This window comes from Balaenoptera musculus, chromosome 3 (assembly GCF_009873245.2).
Source record: "Balaenoptera musculus isolate JJ_BM4_2016_0621 chromosome 3, mBalMus1.pri.v3, whole genome shotgun sequence".
In the NCBI taxonomy this organism is placed as follows: domain Eukaryota; kingdom Metazoa; phylum Chordata; class Mammalia; order Artiodactyla; family Balaenopteridae; genus Balaenoptera; species Balaenoptera musculus.
In genome coordinates, this window is record NC_045787.1 from 99,497,470 (window position 1) to 99,516,216 (window position 18,747).

At 35.3% G+C, this 18,747-nt stretch overlaps 1 protein-coding gene across 2 annotated transcripts in view; it reads left to right on the forward strand.

Annotated features, from left to right (window-relative positions):
- Positions 1-780: 780 nt before the first annotated feature.
- The window catches only part of LOC118892993 (serum response factor-binding protein 1), a 61,084-nt gene continuing 43,117 nt past the window's right edge, over positions 781-18,747 (forward strand). The window contains exons 1-3 of one of the 2 annotated variants that reach the window (XM_036848102.1): positions 781-991; positions 11,317-11,405; positions 12,487-12,559. In XM_036848102.1, coding sequence (XP_036703997.1) covers positions 956-991; positions 11,317-11,405; positions 12,487-12,559 — 198 coding nt within the window. In that variant the 5' untranslated portion in view covers positions 781-955. Of the gene's footprint in view, positions 992-1,070; positions 1,190-11,316; positions 11,406-12,486; positions 12,560-18,747 lie in introns of those variants that run through there. The other variant, XM_036848103.1, reaches the window with a different exon arrangement.

Sequence of the window (18,747 nt, forward strand, 5' to 3'; positions counted from 1 at the left end):
AACTTTTTCCTACTTTTTGAATGGGGGGGGTCCGGCATTTTCATTTTGCACTGGGCCCCTTAAATTATGTAACCAGGCTTGGAATCCTGTAGCAGTGGTCGGCTCCAGCTGGGCAACTCTTGACAAGACACTTGGCTCCTCGAAAGTTCGTTTCCAAACCTGTAAAATAAGAATAATATTTCCTATCTCATTGGATTTGACTATTTTGGAGATAATTCACGCAAAGGGTTTGTCCCAGCACTTGACCCAATTTAAAGCTTTATACTACCAGGTGTTGACTATTAATATGTTATTTAACTCCGACCCAGTCCCTCATGTGTCCTCTACACGCAGCCTAATACTTCAAAACAGCCAATCTCACAGGCAGCATGAAATGTGCATCCTGGTTTTGCTTTATAAGTTCATTAGACCTTCTTACAGTGTGCAGAAAAATATGTCCATGCTTGAGCTATAAAGTGAGGCTGGTAAAAAAGCTGAATCTAACAGACGTGTTTGTTAGAAGCGCAAAAATCTTCACAAACGCTAGATAAAAATTCGGAGCAAAATTGGTCGCTCAAGTGATCATTTCGTAAAGGCTTTCACCCCCATTGAGACACGAAAAACAAGGTCCTTACACAGCTGGACCCACTCTGCGAACGAATATAAGAAAATCAGCATCTTGAAAAACTTCTAAACAAGGCAACGGCTTCTGGAGCGCCCTCTTTGCCACCGGCCCCTGCCTGGTTTCCATAGGAACGCGCAAATCAGACGGGGAGCACTCCACGCAGGAAGTTGTTCTCCGTCACTTCCGTCCTTCACCTCAGAGTAGGTGTACCTTTTACTCGCGCTTCGGCTGAAGCAGTCGGCGGATGAATTTTGGGCCAACGAGGCCGCCGTTGGAGGGGCGTGGTAACGCACCAGCGTTCTGGCCGATGCAGTTCACGTGCGGGCAGCAGGGGATCTTCTTGGAGCTACAATGGCCCAGCCGGGGACTTTGAACCTCAATAACGAGGTGAGCACCGAGTTCTAGAAACCTGTGGGACTGACCTTTAGGGCCCTCAGAACAGCTCTGCTGCGTCTTTTTGAAGGGCCTGGGCGAGGAGGGAGTCAGGCGAGTTTTCCGGAACTCCGAGACTGACAACCGTAACTCCCCACCCCCACCTTCCCACCCCCTTGTTTCTAGGTGAAGCGTCTCTGGCCCTCAGTCCTCGTGAGTTTTTATTTGTTTTGGGAAGATCATTTAATCTCTTTATTCAGTGTCCATCTGTAAAACGAAGCTCATGATAGTACCTTCCCCAACAAGGTGGAGTGAGAATTAAATTAACTGGAGTATGTAGTGTTTGCACAGTGCCTGACAGTAAACTCTCAGTATATATTTCCTGCCTTTTGTTGACTGCAGAAAATGAAAGGGAGAGATTGAGAGCTGTAGCTTTTCCTAAGAAATTGTTCATCTTGAATGAGACCGTATCATTTATAAGGATGTACGCTCGCTCAGTACCTCATTTCTTCTTTCAGCTACTGTCCTATTTCTCTGCTTCCATTTACAGCAAAACTTTAATACTTGCTGTCCACAAGTTTTCATGTCTCCTTCTCTCTTAAATCCAGTCTCATCAGACGTTTGCCCTCATCACCTCCACAATTACGTGTCACCAGGTTACCATTTCTGTCATTATCCCCTTTCTAGTTTCTATATCTATTCAAGGAAGTCGTAGTCATCAATGACTTAAAGTAAGCTGGAAAAGCGGGGATCAAATGAGGACCTCACAGCTACAGCAAAGGAAATTATTCGCCGTTTTTATTCAGTGGATGTATGAGTCTGCTGTGAGCAAGCCACTGTTCATATTACACAGTTCTGTAAGCAACCTGTAGTCAGGTAGGAAAGGGCAAGCAACATCCATCAATGATACAGGATAATGCTCATCACAGAAAAAAGTTACGTAGTGCAGAAAAGTTTCCAAAGAGGGCAAGATGAAATGAGTGATACTTGTTCTTGGTCTTTAAGGGTCCTACACAGGATTGCATTCAGGAATTCAATGATGGAGAAAGAAGGTGTTCTAACCAGAGGGACCAGTATAAGCGAGGAAAGAATGGGAGTGGGAAGCCCCTTGGATTGTATAGGAGTAGATAACTCTCTACTGATGAGAACTTGTGAGATAAAGTAGGAAATAAAACCGAAATGTATTATTGCCTTACTACCAGGTTAGTAAGTCTGGATTTCACTTGACAGTGGAGAACGGGGTATATTGAAGAGAACTCTTCAAGGTGTTTACATTGATAAACATATGTTAAGCTTGTGCTAGTTACAGAAAGCATTTGGTGTGTTTTTTTTCCATTAGATTCCCTAGGAGGTATAAAAGATCTTAATCGGAGTGATGTCCTTGGAAATTCACTGGAAATACTAGTGAACTTCCTGTTCAATTTCGAAATTACTGTGAAAGGAGTGGTGACGGTCATTTACCCCACTCTTCACTTAAGGCTCTTTCTTTTTCCACTTAGTTTCCAGGCCTCTTCAAAACAGTTAAAATTTGACCTTTAGGAAGTCTTCACTAATTCACCTCAGTCTGGGCTAGGTGTCTATTCTTTATGCAACCAGGATGCTTTCTACTCTGAAAACACTTGTTTACCTGTTTCTCTCTTTTGGTGTGTATGTCTGTCACCTGCAACATATGTGGTCTGTAACTGTTTGCTGGATGATTGAATGAACTTATCCAATTAGAAAGTTTATACATCCCACACTGAAGTAAACCTTACATGTTCTAATATGAAAGTAGGAAAAGACAGAAGAAAGTGGAGATGGTGGAAGAAAAGTGTTATAATTTAAAATTAATGGGAGAAACACTACTAAGGGGAAAACATTTGTTTACATAAAATTTGAAAAACAAAGGGGGAAAAAACGGGACAACCAATTAGAAAAAAAATACAGCAAATATGACAGATAAATGGCTAATGTCATTGCTATAAAATAGCTCATGGAACTTAAGAAAAGTCATCTCATAGAAAATTGGTAAAAGAAATGAATTAAAACTTCTTCATGGAAGAAATATATATGAAAAAGAGTTTAAATTCACTGTTATCTCATATCTTTCCATTACTTTTCCATCATCACCCCTATCTTAGTCCAAGTTATATCTCCCAGCAGAACTGCTATCCTAGCCTCCCAACTACTTTGACTTGTTTTCTCATCTCATCTCTCTAGTATAGCTGGAGTGCTCTCTTCAAAACAAATCTAATCATGTGTTTCCTTGCTTAGAACTGATTTGGTGGCTTCCTGTTGCTTTTGGTCAAGACCAATCTACACAAAGCCAGTCTCCACTGTTATACCACTACCCTCACCGCCCTCAGGCTGTGTACTTCAGCCACACTGGCTTTCCTCCACTATCTAGCATAGCCTTCTACAGATCTTTTGCACTTGCTGTTCCTTTTACCCACAGCTCCTTTTCCTCTCAGTACATTTTATACTTCTACTTAGTCACTTTCTCAGGGAAATGCTTCTTGACTTTCATTTACTCCTTTTGTAAGCTTTTGTAGCACTATTTACTTCTTTTTAGCATGTGTAAGAATTGCTTAATGTGTGGGGCATGTGAATGTGAGAGAGAGATTTCTTATGCCCTCAGCCTGACTAAATTTTCGCTCACCATCATATCCTCAGTGCCTGTCTGTTAAATGAGTAACTTGAGGCATCATTTTTATGATCCTTAATAACTTAAATTAGGTCTCCTTAACTGAGATTCAGGAATGAATTTCAGGGATCGTATAACTGCCTGAAATTATGTGTAATTTGTTGTATTTAGCCTGTCTCTGGGGGAGGGGGAAATATTTCATAGGTTTTATCACATTTGCAAAAATTTGTAAATCTCTGGTATTAGCTTTGGAATATTGGTACTCATATCTGTGATTAATTTGATTGGAATCCTTTTTCCATAATTTTTAATTATAGTCTTTTCTTTTAAAAAGTTATGTGGCCAGCTAATTTACAGTATATTTAATTTCCCAAAATGTCTTTTGTGAAAATAAAAGCCAGCTTGCAGACACAACTATTATATTATGCTAACTTTCAGTGTCTTCAGCTCTAATTCTATTTTTTTCAATAATTTTCCAGGGCTAAAGGCTGACATTTATAAAACACTTCCTGGCTCTAGGTTCTTAAAATACATGTATTCTTCTGAAATAATGTAAAATTCTACCTTTACTTTTTTTTAAAATAAAGTATTACTTTTTACTTTATCTTATGATTATTTATTGCATATTTTATCTTCACAAGCACTCATGTGGACTTTGAAGAGAGAATATTTAATTGATTTATTATAGCAGCTTCCCTAATCTTTAACATAGTACCTTGTGTATAATAAGTACCATATACTTGCTGGGCATACAAAAGTATGGCTAACTGAACTTGAATCACCTAATGTTCAGATGAGGGGGAGAAATCTGCTAAATGAAGACTTTTTTCTCCCTTTCCATTAGAACCAGAGAAGGGATGTACAATTGAAAACAACAGTAAGCGTTTAGTGAGTAAAGAATTTGCAGAACTGGAGCTGGGTTTCCTCCAGTCATTTGTTTCTTTAGGCAGCAGTGATATATAAAATCAGAATCAGGAGGTGAAACATTCTGACCTGGTACTCTAATTCCACAGTAGGGCCAAAGGCTACTGTATGAAACTTACATTATTTTATTCTTGATAGCAAATTATTAAGAAGCTCATTAGAAAATTGCTTTCCATGTCCTGCAAGATAGTAAAGGTAGAAACTAAAATGCCAGAGAACAAAATGATTTGCCTTTACTTATTTGTAAAAGATAAGAATGTCAAGAATTGTGTTTGTATGTGCTTCTGAAGTTTCAAAGCTCCAGTTTCATAATCAAATATGTGATATTTTTAATAATTCTTTACTGAAATAGTAAACTAGGGTCCATCCTTAAGGAGAGAACCATTTTCTGTTTGGTTGTTAAACAATTCTGGGAAGTTTTGCTAGGTGGCAGCATATGCTCAAGTTGTAGATAATCACCAAGCACTCTAGAATTTTAAAATTGTTGCTCCTCAGAAATAAAAAGTATAATTCAGTAGTAAATTATCATCCAAATGGCCAAATTAGAAGTCCTCTGTATAAAGCTGTAATTAATATTGTTAACTATACAATAGTTCAAACATATGGAAAATGATGTAACAAATGTCCTTATAATCTATTTTCTATATTTAGCAAGTGTCAATATTTTGCCATATTGTAATGCTTAATTCCACCCATCTTCTTTTCCACCTTAGAAGTATTACTCATTCAGTGTGTTTTCTCAAATGTATTTTTTATAATTTTCATAACATGTACCCATATTCATACCCAGGGTATAGTATTGTATTGTGTATTTTTACATTTTGCATGTGTGGTATCATACTGTATAAATGCAGTATCATACGTATCATTCTAAAAGTTACTTTTTTCACCAAACAGTATTTTCAGGGTTTGTCCATAATACATGCAGATTTCCTGCATTGATCTAAAATGGTACATTGCTTATGCTTTATATACAATATTTTATCTCTTACGCAACATTTTGTAAAAATGCTGCATTGAATAGTCTTGTGCGTAGCCTTTTGCTATAGCTGGAGGTATGTCTTCTGGACAGATTCCTAGAAGTAGAATTTTTGTTAGGTGTTACCAGAGTTTCCTCCAGGAGTATACCAATTTGCATTCCTACCAGCAATGTATGAGAGTGCCTGTTTCCTCACAGTCTCACAAGCAGAATGTGTTGTCATATTTTTTTGTATTTGCCAGTCTGACAGGTGGGTAATGAATAAGCAGAAGTTTTAATATATTCTAAGAAAAAGAGATATACTCAGATTTTCCTTAGCACTGCAGGCTTCTCTAGAGCAACTAGCTCTTAGAATAATTGTTTTCTAATAACCATGGGTTTTTGTTATAAGTTAATTCATATGTGTAGCAAAGTTAGTCCATTACCAAAAAAGGTTGGCTAATTGACTGGCTAGCAGATAGCCAACTACGAGTCATTTCAAGGTAACATTTATGTTTACTTTTGTCTGTGAACCAAAGTTTGCTCTCAGCTTTGTAGATCGGAAACTTGCTATTGTTGTCACCCCAAAAGTATTCTCAAAAAAGTATTCTCTCAAAAGCAAATTCATATCAACCATAAACTTATAAGAGACCATATAAATAACAAAGCTAGTTTATTGAGAAAAATATCTAATGCGGATACTAATGCTCACATTGTAAGACACATTCTTTTCCTGTCTACTGATCCACATCAGCTACTTGAAATACAGAACCACAAAAAGGGTTTCAGGTGCATGATTCAGTGTTGGGTTGTGATACATCTGTCCCCATAATTGAGTTATTCCAGTACAAATTGGAGTTCCCAGGTCTTTGAGCTGGGGAACCTTTCTTTGGAATCTTCTTGATTCGGACACTGCCAGCTTTTGCTCTTTGTGGTTCTTTGTGTGTTTAAGTTGACTCTTGCCCATATGTTCACATGGTCTTTTCCCAGTCAGGTATATTAGCTTTTTATTTATTTATGATTGTATTTTTGTACTATCTACCTAAGAGTTGATCCAGGTTACATTACTGTGTTCAGATTTCACCAGGTTAACTGAGGGCATCTCTATGCCTAGGTTCTAGGCGACACCTCATTTTCAGTGCGTGTATTTTGTGTGGATGTGTGTGTCTTACCTCTTTTTCTTGTGCTCTTATAGATTATTAAATGCATTCTTTTGCAGCTTGGAAGCACTCAGCTTGGGCTTATCAGTCTTGGTAATGATGACCTACAGAGTTTTGTCCTTCAATTTTTGACTTCAAACTCTTCCCTTCCACTTCTTTTTCATTTTGTCTCTTCTCTTTTAGCACTTTTCATTATTCTGCCTGTTTTGTCCTTGCTTACTTTATTTCTCTTTCCTTCTTTTCCTCCTGAACAATATTATACTCTTTTCACATTTCTAACAATGACAGTTCTATTTGCTTTTGGTTGAAGAATTCACCAAAGCATGTTGCCCTTAAGCAGTACATTGGCCTTCTGACAATACTGAGTGTTTTAGGCCTATTTGTTGACATCTGGGTTATCTGTCAACCAGCTTCATAATTCCTGGGTGACAAATGAATTGACAACCTTTTAAATCCTAACTAAAAGGCTACTGATAGCTGTTTGTCAGTTTTACAAAAATAAATTTAAATGCTTGGAGAAAGCTAGGTGTTTGGGGCAGGCAGTGTGAGGAAAATAAAAGTAATAGTTCCATTTTTACATGAAGTGAATATACTTATTTTTTTAGTATATTAAACTTAACAAATACTGGAAAAGTTAATAAGCTAGAAAAGCATTTTTTAGCATTGGCATGAAACATTCCGTTTGCTTTTCAGAATTCCCTTATGCAGTAATGACAAACATAGTACTTCTTAAATTGGAATTTTAAAATTGGAGTCTAGCTTTCCCAAGATTGAAATGTAACTGAGGACCAGTTCTGCCCACTGCAATTTATTAATTAAGTTTGATTAAGAGCAGTTAGCCAATAGTATATAATCATCTCATGCACCTACAGGGAACAGCAATTAGAAATATTTGTTACTATATTTTAATGCATAATTTATTACTTGCTGTTTATTTTATGAATGACTTAACTTTCAAAAAATGTATCATAACCCCCTATTATGCTGCTTATGAAATATAGCAATTCATTTTTCCACTTAAACCTGCTCTAAATGGCTTTTGTTTATGCAAGTATGATTTTTTTTCTAAATAGATCTAACTTTGAAACAAATTTCAGAGAGGTTAACATATCTAGTGGAAATCTGATTACATTCTGTTATTATATTACTCTTTTGAAACAGTGAATGAACAAGTGAGTATTGCTCCCTTTCTGGTCATTTACTTAACCAATATTTATTGAACATGCTTATTGTATGCCATCTACCATGCTGGGTGTTAAGATGCAATGTTGAATAAAACCAGATATTTGACCTTCGTGGAATTTATAACCTAGTGGGAGAAAGACACATTAAGCATAATCAGATTAAAAGTAAAATATTAAACTTAAAATAAGGGTCATGATAATTCTAGAAGCATTTTTGACCCCTGAGGGAGGCCAGGAGACACCTTACTGAGAAATGACAGTTGGGCCAAAATCAGAAAGATAAGATGTTAAGCTAACATGGAGAGAAAGCAGTCCTATCAGAGAAAACAGCAGGTGTAAAGATTTGGTGGTAGTTGTAAGCATGGTGAGGATGGAGTAAAAGATGGCCCATGTGGCCATTCTAAGAGCAATTGGAAACCAGTGAAGAGAGTTAAGTAAAGGTGTTACATCAGATCTAAGTGTTAAAAAATGTATTCTGATTGAGTTGTGGGTAACTGATTGGAGAAGGGCAGGAATGGATATTGAGAAAACAGTTGCTAGTAACTCAGCCAAGAGAGCCAAGAAGTCAAGATAGAAGAAAAATGGTACAATTTGAGAGGTAATTAGGAGATAAAATTATCAGGACTTGATAATAGATTCATTGTGAGGGATTTAGAAAAGAAAGCTACCTATAATGAGCCTAGGTTTATAACTGAAAGGATTGTTCTATTCCCTTAAATATGAAACACCAAAAAAGGGATCCAGTTGGGAGTGAAGAACATGGGTTCAGGTGTGAGTTGGAGGTGGTTTTAAGCATACTTGAAATGTCAAGTAGGCAGTTACACATTTAGGTCTGGAGCTAAAGTGGAGAGCTCATGTGAAGGTAGGAATTTTCGAGTCATCTTTGTTTAGGTAGCAAATTAAAACTGTATACACACATAAGATCACTTAGGGCTAAAAAGTATATCTTGAAAAGAAGAGCTGGCCTAATCAGTTGAAGACTGATTAGAGGTGGATGTGCCTTCACAGAAGACCAAAGTGAAGTAGCTAGAGAGAAAGCAGGAAAACCAGGATAGTATTCTGTTACGGAAACCAAAGGGAGAGTATTTCAAGGAGAAAGTGTTCAGCAGTATCAAATGCTGCTGAGATTTCAAGCAAAATGAAGTCTGAAAAATTCTTGTTGGATTCAGGGAATTTTAGACATCATTGGTGACTTCTAGAAATCATTGTGACAGCTTTTAGTAGACTGATGAGAACGGAAATTAAACTGGAATTATGTGGCATGCAGATAAGGAGATGGTGAGTTTGAACATCTCTAAAAGCTTGACTCTGGGGCAGTTGAAGAGAGAGGGTGCTCCTAGTGAACTTTGTAGTGAGATGTTTTGTTTGTCTTTTCTTTAATGAAAATGACTCAAACATGATTAAAGATTAGTGGAAAACATCCATTTAAGAGATTGACAATGCTAGAGTAAATGGATAGTTTGTAGTAAGGGTTATAGGAAGGCAGAAGAGGATGGGATCCAAAATACAGTTGAAAGATTAACCTCAGAAAAGTTCAGGGATATTTCTTATATTGTAACTTTATTAATAGAGGAGGATGGGTGATGCAAGTAAATTTACATTCATGGTAGTAGAAAGACGATGTTTCCCATCTGATGTTTATTTTCTCCATGAAATTGAAAAAGAGAGAAGAGAAAGGTTAGATGTTTTAGGAAAGCAGACACAGATTTAAAATAGTCATTATAAAGTGAATTGACCAAAATACATATGTATAATAGGATTGCTAGGAAGTGTAAGGACCCATTTGAGGTTAGTTATGATGAATATCTAGTAGATAGAATGCCTCAAATATTTCCTGGCTCTTGGGGTACTGTGATAAAAGAACTCAGAATGTTGTTTTTATCCAGGATTCACTAGAGGGATTGCTAACCAGAGGGATGAGTTTAAGGTATTGGCAAGTGTTGATTATGTACCTAAACTGGATAAGAGAAGGAAAATTAAAAAGAAAAGGACTAATCATTTGAGAGAATGTATAGGGGTCAGTGAACTAGTGGTTCCAGTAAAGTCGAAGACCATTATGGTGGGTGGGGTTGAACAAGCAAGCTGAAAGAAGTTGTGATCTCAGTGCAGAGTATTTGAATTGATGGTTTTAGAAATGGAATAGTTATGAGCAATGACTAGAACTACAGTGTGACCATGGAAGTGGGTGGCTATGATAGAATAGATTAGGCCATTAGAAAGGAGGAAGTCAAGAAGTGAGGATATAATATTGGGGTGGTTTATTCAAGTAGACACCTACATCACCCAGAATAATGGCAAAACTTAGGGTGGAGAGAAATTGTAAGTTGGTTGCCAATATTGTCAATGATAAGGGGGTGAAAGATATTAATGAAGGGTAAGAGGTAACAGCTAAATGCAAGAGCCTTGTAAAAACAGAATGATGTTGATACTGTTATTTTGGCAAGAAGAATTTGAGGATTATGTGTGCCAAGCACTCTTGCGAGGCACAGAAAACATGTAAATATTGCAAGGCCCCTGCCCTTCAGGAGATTATAGACAAGAGAAAAAGACAGCCTCATGAGCAGTTAGTGACAGTACAGTGATAGGTGCTATCTACAGGTATAGTGGGAACTCCAAGGATGGAATGGTTATCTAACTGAAGAAGTCATTGAAGGTTTCACCGGAGCGATTATCTCTGAACTGAATTTCATGTAATTCCTGAAGTGGAGGAGGGGTGAAGGACATTACAGGACGAATTATAAGATGTATGCCTCTTAACAATGATAGATAAAACATAAACTCAATAGCATCCCATTGCACTAAGTACTATTATAACATGTAGTTCTTTATCATTGGAATATTTCTATCTCTTGGCCAATAATTCTATTTCTTTGTTCTTAGACCTCAGCATTGTTCTGTAATGGGGCGATTTAAAGTGTGTGTGTGTGTGTGTGTGTGTGTGTGTGTGTGTGCACCTGCATGTGTGCCCTTGTGTTTTTTGAGTTATGCTTGAAATAATTTATTACTGAATATAAATGAAAGGGGTGTGCTAAAAACAAGTAAAATAAAATCACTTTCATGCATTTGCTTTTGTTAATACAAATGCCCATTCAGTAAATTAAATTCCTACGATTATTGGTGAAGCTTTGTTTTAAACCACAAGGATTCAAAGATAAACGTGGTGGTCTCTGATGTCAGGGAGCTCACAATTTATTATGTTCCAAGCCCAACAAGATATAAGTGTAATTTAAAATACTAGCCACTGGGAATGCTGTGGTTTTTTTTTTTTTTTTAATAAGTTGTTTCTCCTAAGTCCTCAGACGCATATTTAGAATGTTGATTTCTTATTCCTTCACTGTTTATGGAAGAAGTTTGATTTCATCATACTATGAATATAGTTAAATAAAGCTTTGATTAAAGTGGTAGACTTATTCTATAATATTAATACTCAAAATAAGGTATGTTTCTTCTTGAATTAAGAACCTCTCTAATTTTGGCTTTATTCCTTGAAGGTTGTGAAGATGAGAAAAGAAGTGAAGAGAATCCGAGTTTTGGTAATCCGAAAACTTGTCAGGAGTGTTGGCAGACTGAAGTCAAAAAAGTTAGTCATTTAAAGTAATGGTCCTATGACTAATAAAATGTCAAAAGTTGTCTTTATTCAGTATTTACAAAATTTGAGGGTAGGACCTAGAGGAGTAATTAAATGTCTTACTCATACAGCACTTTGTTTTATATGTAGATATGATCTGAGTGAGATAAAATGTGCTCTGTCAGCATGTCCTTACATAGTTTGGACCATATTCAATTAAGATATATGATAAATTCTGTTTTTTCAAAACTCTTCTTGTGGCTTTTTCAAAGTGAAAATCCTTTGGGGTTACTTATGTATTTTATGTTATTAGAAGTTATTTTTTTAAGATGTTGATATAGTTTAACAAATCAAGTGATACCTTGAATCAGTTATAAAGATTTCATATCACCTTATTCCTTGAATTGATAATTAATTTGAAATCTTTAGTACCTTTTGGAAGTGTTTATCAAAACATTGTGTTCCATTTAATTTTTTTGAAAGAATAATGTTTTGTATTTTTGGTATCACTAGTATTAGAGAAAAAGTATGTTGTTTATAGTTCTTATGCTTTAAGCATGAATACTTACAAAGTCTCCAAATGTGTCTTGTTTCTGATTAATTTCTTGTTTTTTCTTCTGTAAATGTTTCATAAGATAGCCCTTCTCTCTGATATAATCGTGTATTTAACATCTTTATGTATTTATTTAATTCCAGAGAACAGTTGTCATTTAATAAAATTATATCCAACCTTGTAGCTTATGAAACTTAACTGTAGCTTATAAAACTTACATGAAATACAATGTGCTATTAATCGATTGATTAGAAAGTATTATTTGGCTTTCCCATTAAGGAATTAGAAGGCAAACTGTCTATCAGTGGTAATAATCATTAATATAATACCTGGACAGTGCTTATTTTTGCCAGAAGCTTGGGTTTGTTGATGGAATTGGGGTATGTGTTGGATGGGGGAGAGGGCAGTGCAGGATAACAGAATGTTTGTTACTTAGAGATTTATTAAGCTCTTCTAAAAGAAATGGAGAGACTTTTCATTATGATACTAGTCTAAAATAAATGGTTTTTCTGGCTACATATTGTAATGTGTCTTTTGCAGGGGTACCAAAGATGCACTGTTGAAAAACCAAAGACGAGCACAACGATTGCTCGAAGAAATTCATGCCATGAAGGTAAGAAATTGTGTGGATGTGTATATATGTGTGTTTGCATGTCTCCTGTCAGCCTGCATTCTGTGTGTGTTTGGTGTTACTTATTTGAATATGATTGTGAGTTTACCAAGACTTATTTGTGTGGGTCTGTTTGGTGAAGAATGTAGCACGTTTAGAAAATTGTAATATGTTTGTTTGCATTATTCTATGTTTTTTACTGAAGTTGTTAAAGTACTAGACTAATTTGAGTCAAAACTATGCCAAACTAAACTCATCTATGTTTAATAATGCTTCATACCTAAGATTTTTATTTTTACTGTAACTTTAGGCATGAAGTCTAAGTTAAGATCAAGTCTAAGTTAAGTTCATGCTGTTTGGTAATGTGGATGGTGATATTGGTGGCTGACATCATGCTTTGACTATTGCCAACTCAATAAATTTTTGTGTGGTGGTGTCAGCATTTTATTCAGCTCTGTAGTAACTTGAAATAAAATTAGTATTGGACCAAAATGATCTGTATTTTTGTTTTTCTTCAACCAGACTCTTCACTAGCATAATTTTTAGGTCTTCTCTCTGTTCTTACTTTGTGGAAACTTTCATTTACCAAATGACATACTATTAAATGTCTAGGAGACTGTTTTATTGCAGAACTGAAAAACAACATTTGGTACCAGCAATTACCTTAATTGCAGGGTCATTTTGCATGTATGTTTGACTATTACATTTTGGTAGAACTTCTAAGTTTTGAGATAGATAAAAGAGCAAGAGAAATCTCTAACAATATTTTAATTGAGTTAGATTATCAAAGCTTCTCACAATTTTTTCCTTTTGAAGGATGATAAAGTGTCCTATAAGACAAAGTTATCATAGTTAATCTGAATAGAAACCGATGTAGGACATGATTCTTTGGTGTGAGGTATGGTTTTTGTGGGGGTTTTTAAAATTTGTTTTATTTTCACAGGACTGTAAAATTCATGGAATCCATTTGATATGTCATAAGTTTTAATACCCTTGTTGCCCAGTCATTCATTCAAAATACTCTATATTTGACTCTTAATTATTATTTGTATCACTTTGTATTACACATCATTTAGACTTTTTCTTTTTTTTTCCATAAAATTCCTGTGAGAAATAAAATCTTTAGAGATTTTTGTTTTTGAGGATAACACTAAGGTAGGAAGTTATGGTTTATGCCGTTGTCTTTCACTTTCTCTTAACCAAGCTCCTTACTAAATTACATTCCTTACCTAAATTTTTCCCTGTAATTTCTTCTGAATAGTCATTTTTGTAGTCCTAAATTATTCAGAGGCTTTGAGCTACTATGTAATTGCTGATTTTATTTTACCATGGAAAGGATGGCTTATATATAATAAGTCTGTGTACAGTATATCAGGAGTTTGGTAACAAAAGGTATTCATTAATCTTTAAAATACTTCCCTCCCATAACTCTCAATAATGAATTTAATTTAGTTAATTAGAAAGAAAAGTTGTCCTATTTTATCTGTATGTGAAACTTATTTTCTGTAATTCGTAAACCTCATCAGCAATAGAAAATCAGACTCAGTGATAATTAAAGTTCATAGGTTTACAAGATTACTATGTCATGATCATAGTTTTTGTTTGTTTTGTTTCTGTTTTTCCTTGTGTTTATAAAAGACCACTATGGAATTGTTGCCTCATAGAAAGCTAAAATTCCTAACCTGCTATAGTCCTTGAATTCATAAAATTAATAGTATATATATTCCTTGAGTTAATGTCAGTGGTTAGCGTGGTTTAGTTTGGATACTCTGCCTTCAACTCCTTTTGTAATGGTATTTAAAAACTGGATTAAATCTAAGTATAAAAACCAGAAAAAGAGTAAGTCTATATGTTTGCTCTCCTTACATGTCAAATTTCGTTCTTCATCCATGGTTCTTTTACAAAATTGGTCTACTTTTCTAAAAGAAGCAAATACATAAAGCATTTTTTTAAATTGAAAGGTCATTTGTAATTTCTTAAGGGAGTGTTTATCGTGTACATGGGAGTATCAAAGAAATAGTCACAAAACAGAAAGCTCACAGTCTCAATTAAATTTGGTGAAAAACCTCTTCTTACTCATTTTTCCAAATGAATTTTTTCCTTGGCTCATATACCATTACATTTTTAGTCTTGTTCTTGACATACTGTCCTATACTTGCTTTATATGATAATAGGGTATTTTGTTTCAAGAGGACTTCCTTAAGAAGAAAACCTGATATATTTTTAGAAATGGGAGTTTGTTTTTTCTGGCCAAGGGGAAGAAAATGGCCTGATCTTTATGATACTATAAAATGATAGATTCCAGTTTTATAGACTGTAATGTATAAATACGAAAGAAATCTTTGCTACCTTTTCTAATAGTATTCACACTTTTAACTTTGATACTAGTATATACACTGGCTTTTGAAACAGTTCCTTTTTCTTTGGATATTAAAGTAGCTTATTGACTTACAGATCCCTAAGTTATTTAGCTAGAGAAGGAGATGGTAAAATTAAAGCATACAGTGAAATTAATCAAAATGTACAAGAAATCTTTTTCTCAACAATAAAGGTAATATAACTAGCTTTTATTATTTACTATGTGCCAGGCACTATACTGTATGTTTTATATTCACTATCTCATGAAATAGGTATTATTACCCCTATCTTACAGAACAGGAAACTGAGGCTTAGAGAAGTTCAGCAGCTTGTTCAAAGTCAAATAGTTGTTAGGTGGTGAACTAACTGTAACTAATTATAAAGCTGATACTGTTAACCATTTCACTGTACTGCTTCATTAAGATGAGAACTTCTGAAATATATCCAGTCTCTACTCTCCTAAAGATTGGATTAAGTAATATAATAAGCATGAGACTTTCCCTCTAGGAAAAAAAAAGCCCAAAGATGTGTAACAAGTTTTCAGATTCTTTAATTCCTCACAGCTAAATATACCCAGTTACCTCTTTTTTGTATTTTTTACTTTCTCCTCTCTGAGGCCATTAATTTTCCTTATGCTGAATATTCCTATGCAATGATCATTTGTATATCCTGTGAGATCTTGCTCTGCCTGCTACCTTTTACTTCTCTATTTTAAACCTGTTTCACCTTTTGTTGCATTTTTTTTTTCTGTTTTTACATGTTCTACTCTCTGTTATTAAAAGCATCCTTTGAGCTTTATCAGCTGTTAGGATTGCCTTGTCTCATGCTCCGTCATGGCCTGTTTCTAAGTGGTTGTCATTAGTGGATCACAGATAGGAAAATGGTGTAGACTATGATCTTTAGAAGCATTATATAAAATAAAGTAAAGTAATACATTATCAAAATAATATGATAACTACAGTTGACCCTTGAACACATGGGGTTTGGGGCTCTGACCCTCTGTACAGTTGAAAATCTGGGTAATAATTGGGTATAACTTAGTGTGGGACCTCAGTATCTGTGGTTCTGCATCTGCAGATTCAACCAACCTTGGATTGTGTAGTACTATAGTATTTACTCTTGAAAAAAATCCTCGTGTATGTGGACCCATGCAGTTCAAACCCATGTTGTTCAAGGGTCGACTATATATCATATCATTTGAACTTCACAACTCTAAAGTGGGCAAAATCTTAATTTAAAGGACATATTTAGACATGTTCTAGACTGCACACACCCCTTGGTTGCGTGTTTGTCATATATAGTCATATATTCGAATTTTATGGTATTTCAGGTTATATATGCTTTTTAAAAATTTATTGAGATTTTTCTCTGTAATTTCACATACTATGATTTTGTTAAGTTTTTTCCATTATGAATGCTTAAAAAGAAATTTGCCAAAGGGTAAAAGGTGCCTTATTTGTCCTGAAAGTATACTGTGTTAATTATTTGTGTCAAATTAACATTTAATTCACTTATTCTACTAAAGTGATAGTATTAATACTATTGTTATTCTGAGATTGTAATTATTTTTGATAGTTTCATCTTTTATTTGTAAGCCAATCCAAAGAATCATATCATCAAATCAGACTCATATATTAGAGATCTTACCTAGAATCCAGCTTTACTAATAGTTTCAAAGATAGATGCAATCAGAAGGCATAGGTGAACATAGGAGAGATTTAGGACTCTCCATGATTCCATAGGTCCTTCCTTTCTGCATCAGACATGTACTTTCTGGCACAGAGTAGATGAGATCTTTAAATGAGGAAGTTTAGGTATTACCTAATAGCAGCGAGCATTTAGATTTTGAAACTTATGCATTCTGTACCCCAAGGTTGTGTAGCTTACATGATATTCTCCAATGTGCCATCCCTCATAAATTCATAGATTCTGGGTTAGTTTACTGTAAGCATCCTTAACAACAGGACATCCCACTGAGAGCATTCATTAGATAAGGACTTTCCTCCTAACAAAAATCATTAGCATATTTACCAGGAGAACCAGTTATCAGCATATTAACAAGTAGATTAAACTCCATCACCTACTTTTCCCTGAGTTTCTTCCTTGTAAGGGACGTGAATAGATCCCAAGACAGCTGTTTTAATTCTTCCCCTCTCTGATTTATAATAGTATGCCTTTTGGCATTTTTTCCTTTTGTTTGTATTTCCCTCTAACTTTTTGGAAAATATTTCAAACCTATAGAAAAATTGTAATGTTACAGTATAATAATAATACATTGTATCACATACATGTTTGTCCCTTTACTGGTAATGGTGAGTTCCAGTCACTTGGTTTAGATGTTGTCTGCCAGATTCCTCCCTTTTAAAGGTACCTTTTTCTGTTTGCATTTGTTAAGTAATCTATGAGATGATAACTTTGAGACTATGTGAATATCCTGTGGTCTTTTCACGCAGTGACTGATGTTCTTTGGCTGAATCAGTTAACAATTTTTTATTGTTTCTGTTTCTCTGCTGGGATTTTTTATTTCTCTGATAAGATTTTCATCCATTGAGAGGAATTTTTTTTTTTTTAATATAATCGAGGATAGTGATAATAGCCATTTGTGCTTGTGGAGAAGAAAAGATATTTCTTTTTCTTGGTTCTTCATCTGCTGGGTAATTTTGTTTGTTTTTTTGTTTTTGGCCATGCCACGCAGCATGCGGGATCTTAATTATTCCTCAACCAGAGATCGAACCTGTGCCCCCTGCAGTGGAAACACGGAATCCTAACCACTGGACTGCCAGGGAATTCCCATATGCTAGGTAATTTTGAATTGTGCTCTGGACATTATGAAGATTAAGCAGAGATTCTGTGTTTGGTTATTTTTCTCTAGTGAGTGGTGGCTTTATCAGTTAACTTTTGGAATAGGCTTTAATTTCAAACAATGTTTCTTGGACAGCACCTCTGGCCTCAGTTCAGATCTTTTGCCTTTTAGTGAGATGCTTTGAATCTGTTCCTTGGATGAGTTATTTAAGTTTAGGGATTCCTTGTGTGGTTCTTTCCCTCCTGGGTTTCCCCTGCTCTCTAAGTGGATAATGGACCCAGGCTTCACTGTTCCATGTGTTCCTCAGCCACTGCTCCTGAACCATGCCGACTGCAGTTAGTCTTAGGTTGCACTCTGAAGAGATGATGTCTTAGTTGTATAGCTTCCCATCTTTACTCCTAGTTTGCTTAGACTCTACATCAGAGCCTGTCTTCTTTCATTTACTCTGCTTTACCTTCAGGTAGGTTTTTTTGTAGTGTGTCCAGGTTTCATGTTTTGCTTTATTTTGTTTTTTTGGAGGAAGGGTTAATCATATTATCTGTTAGTACCTTAGTCTGTTATACCCAGAAATGGAAGTAGCGAAAGTTAAAAGTAATTGTAAATAGCTGAAAAAGAGGACTGAGCACCCACGACACTGACACTGTAAATTTAGGTCTTAGAGAGATGGAATAAGTAAAAGAGACTGAGAAAGTGTAGGCAGACAAAGAGAACCAAGAGAGTATGGTATCTAGGAAACCAAGTGAAGAGACTATTTCAAGAGGACGGAGTGATGAACTAGGTGTTTATGTTAATATTGTTGTTCTTGTTTTCAAAATTAGCAATATTATTTTTAAAGTGTAAACTCATTTATTAGATCATAATTATTGATGAATTTTTCAAGTTGTCGTTCTTCTGTGGTCTAGAATACTTTGCAGAACTGTGCTGATAGAATTAGAAACGGTTTTGCCCTTGCTCATGTGATCCTAAGCATGCCTTCTCTCCTTCTTCCCCTTCCCTGTCCTATTTCTTTCTGTTAAAGTATATTTAAATC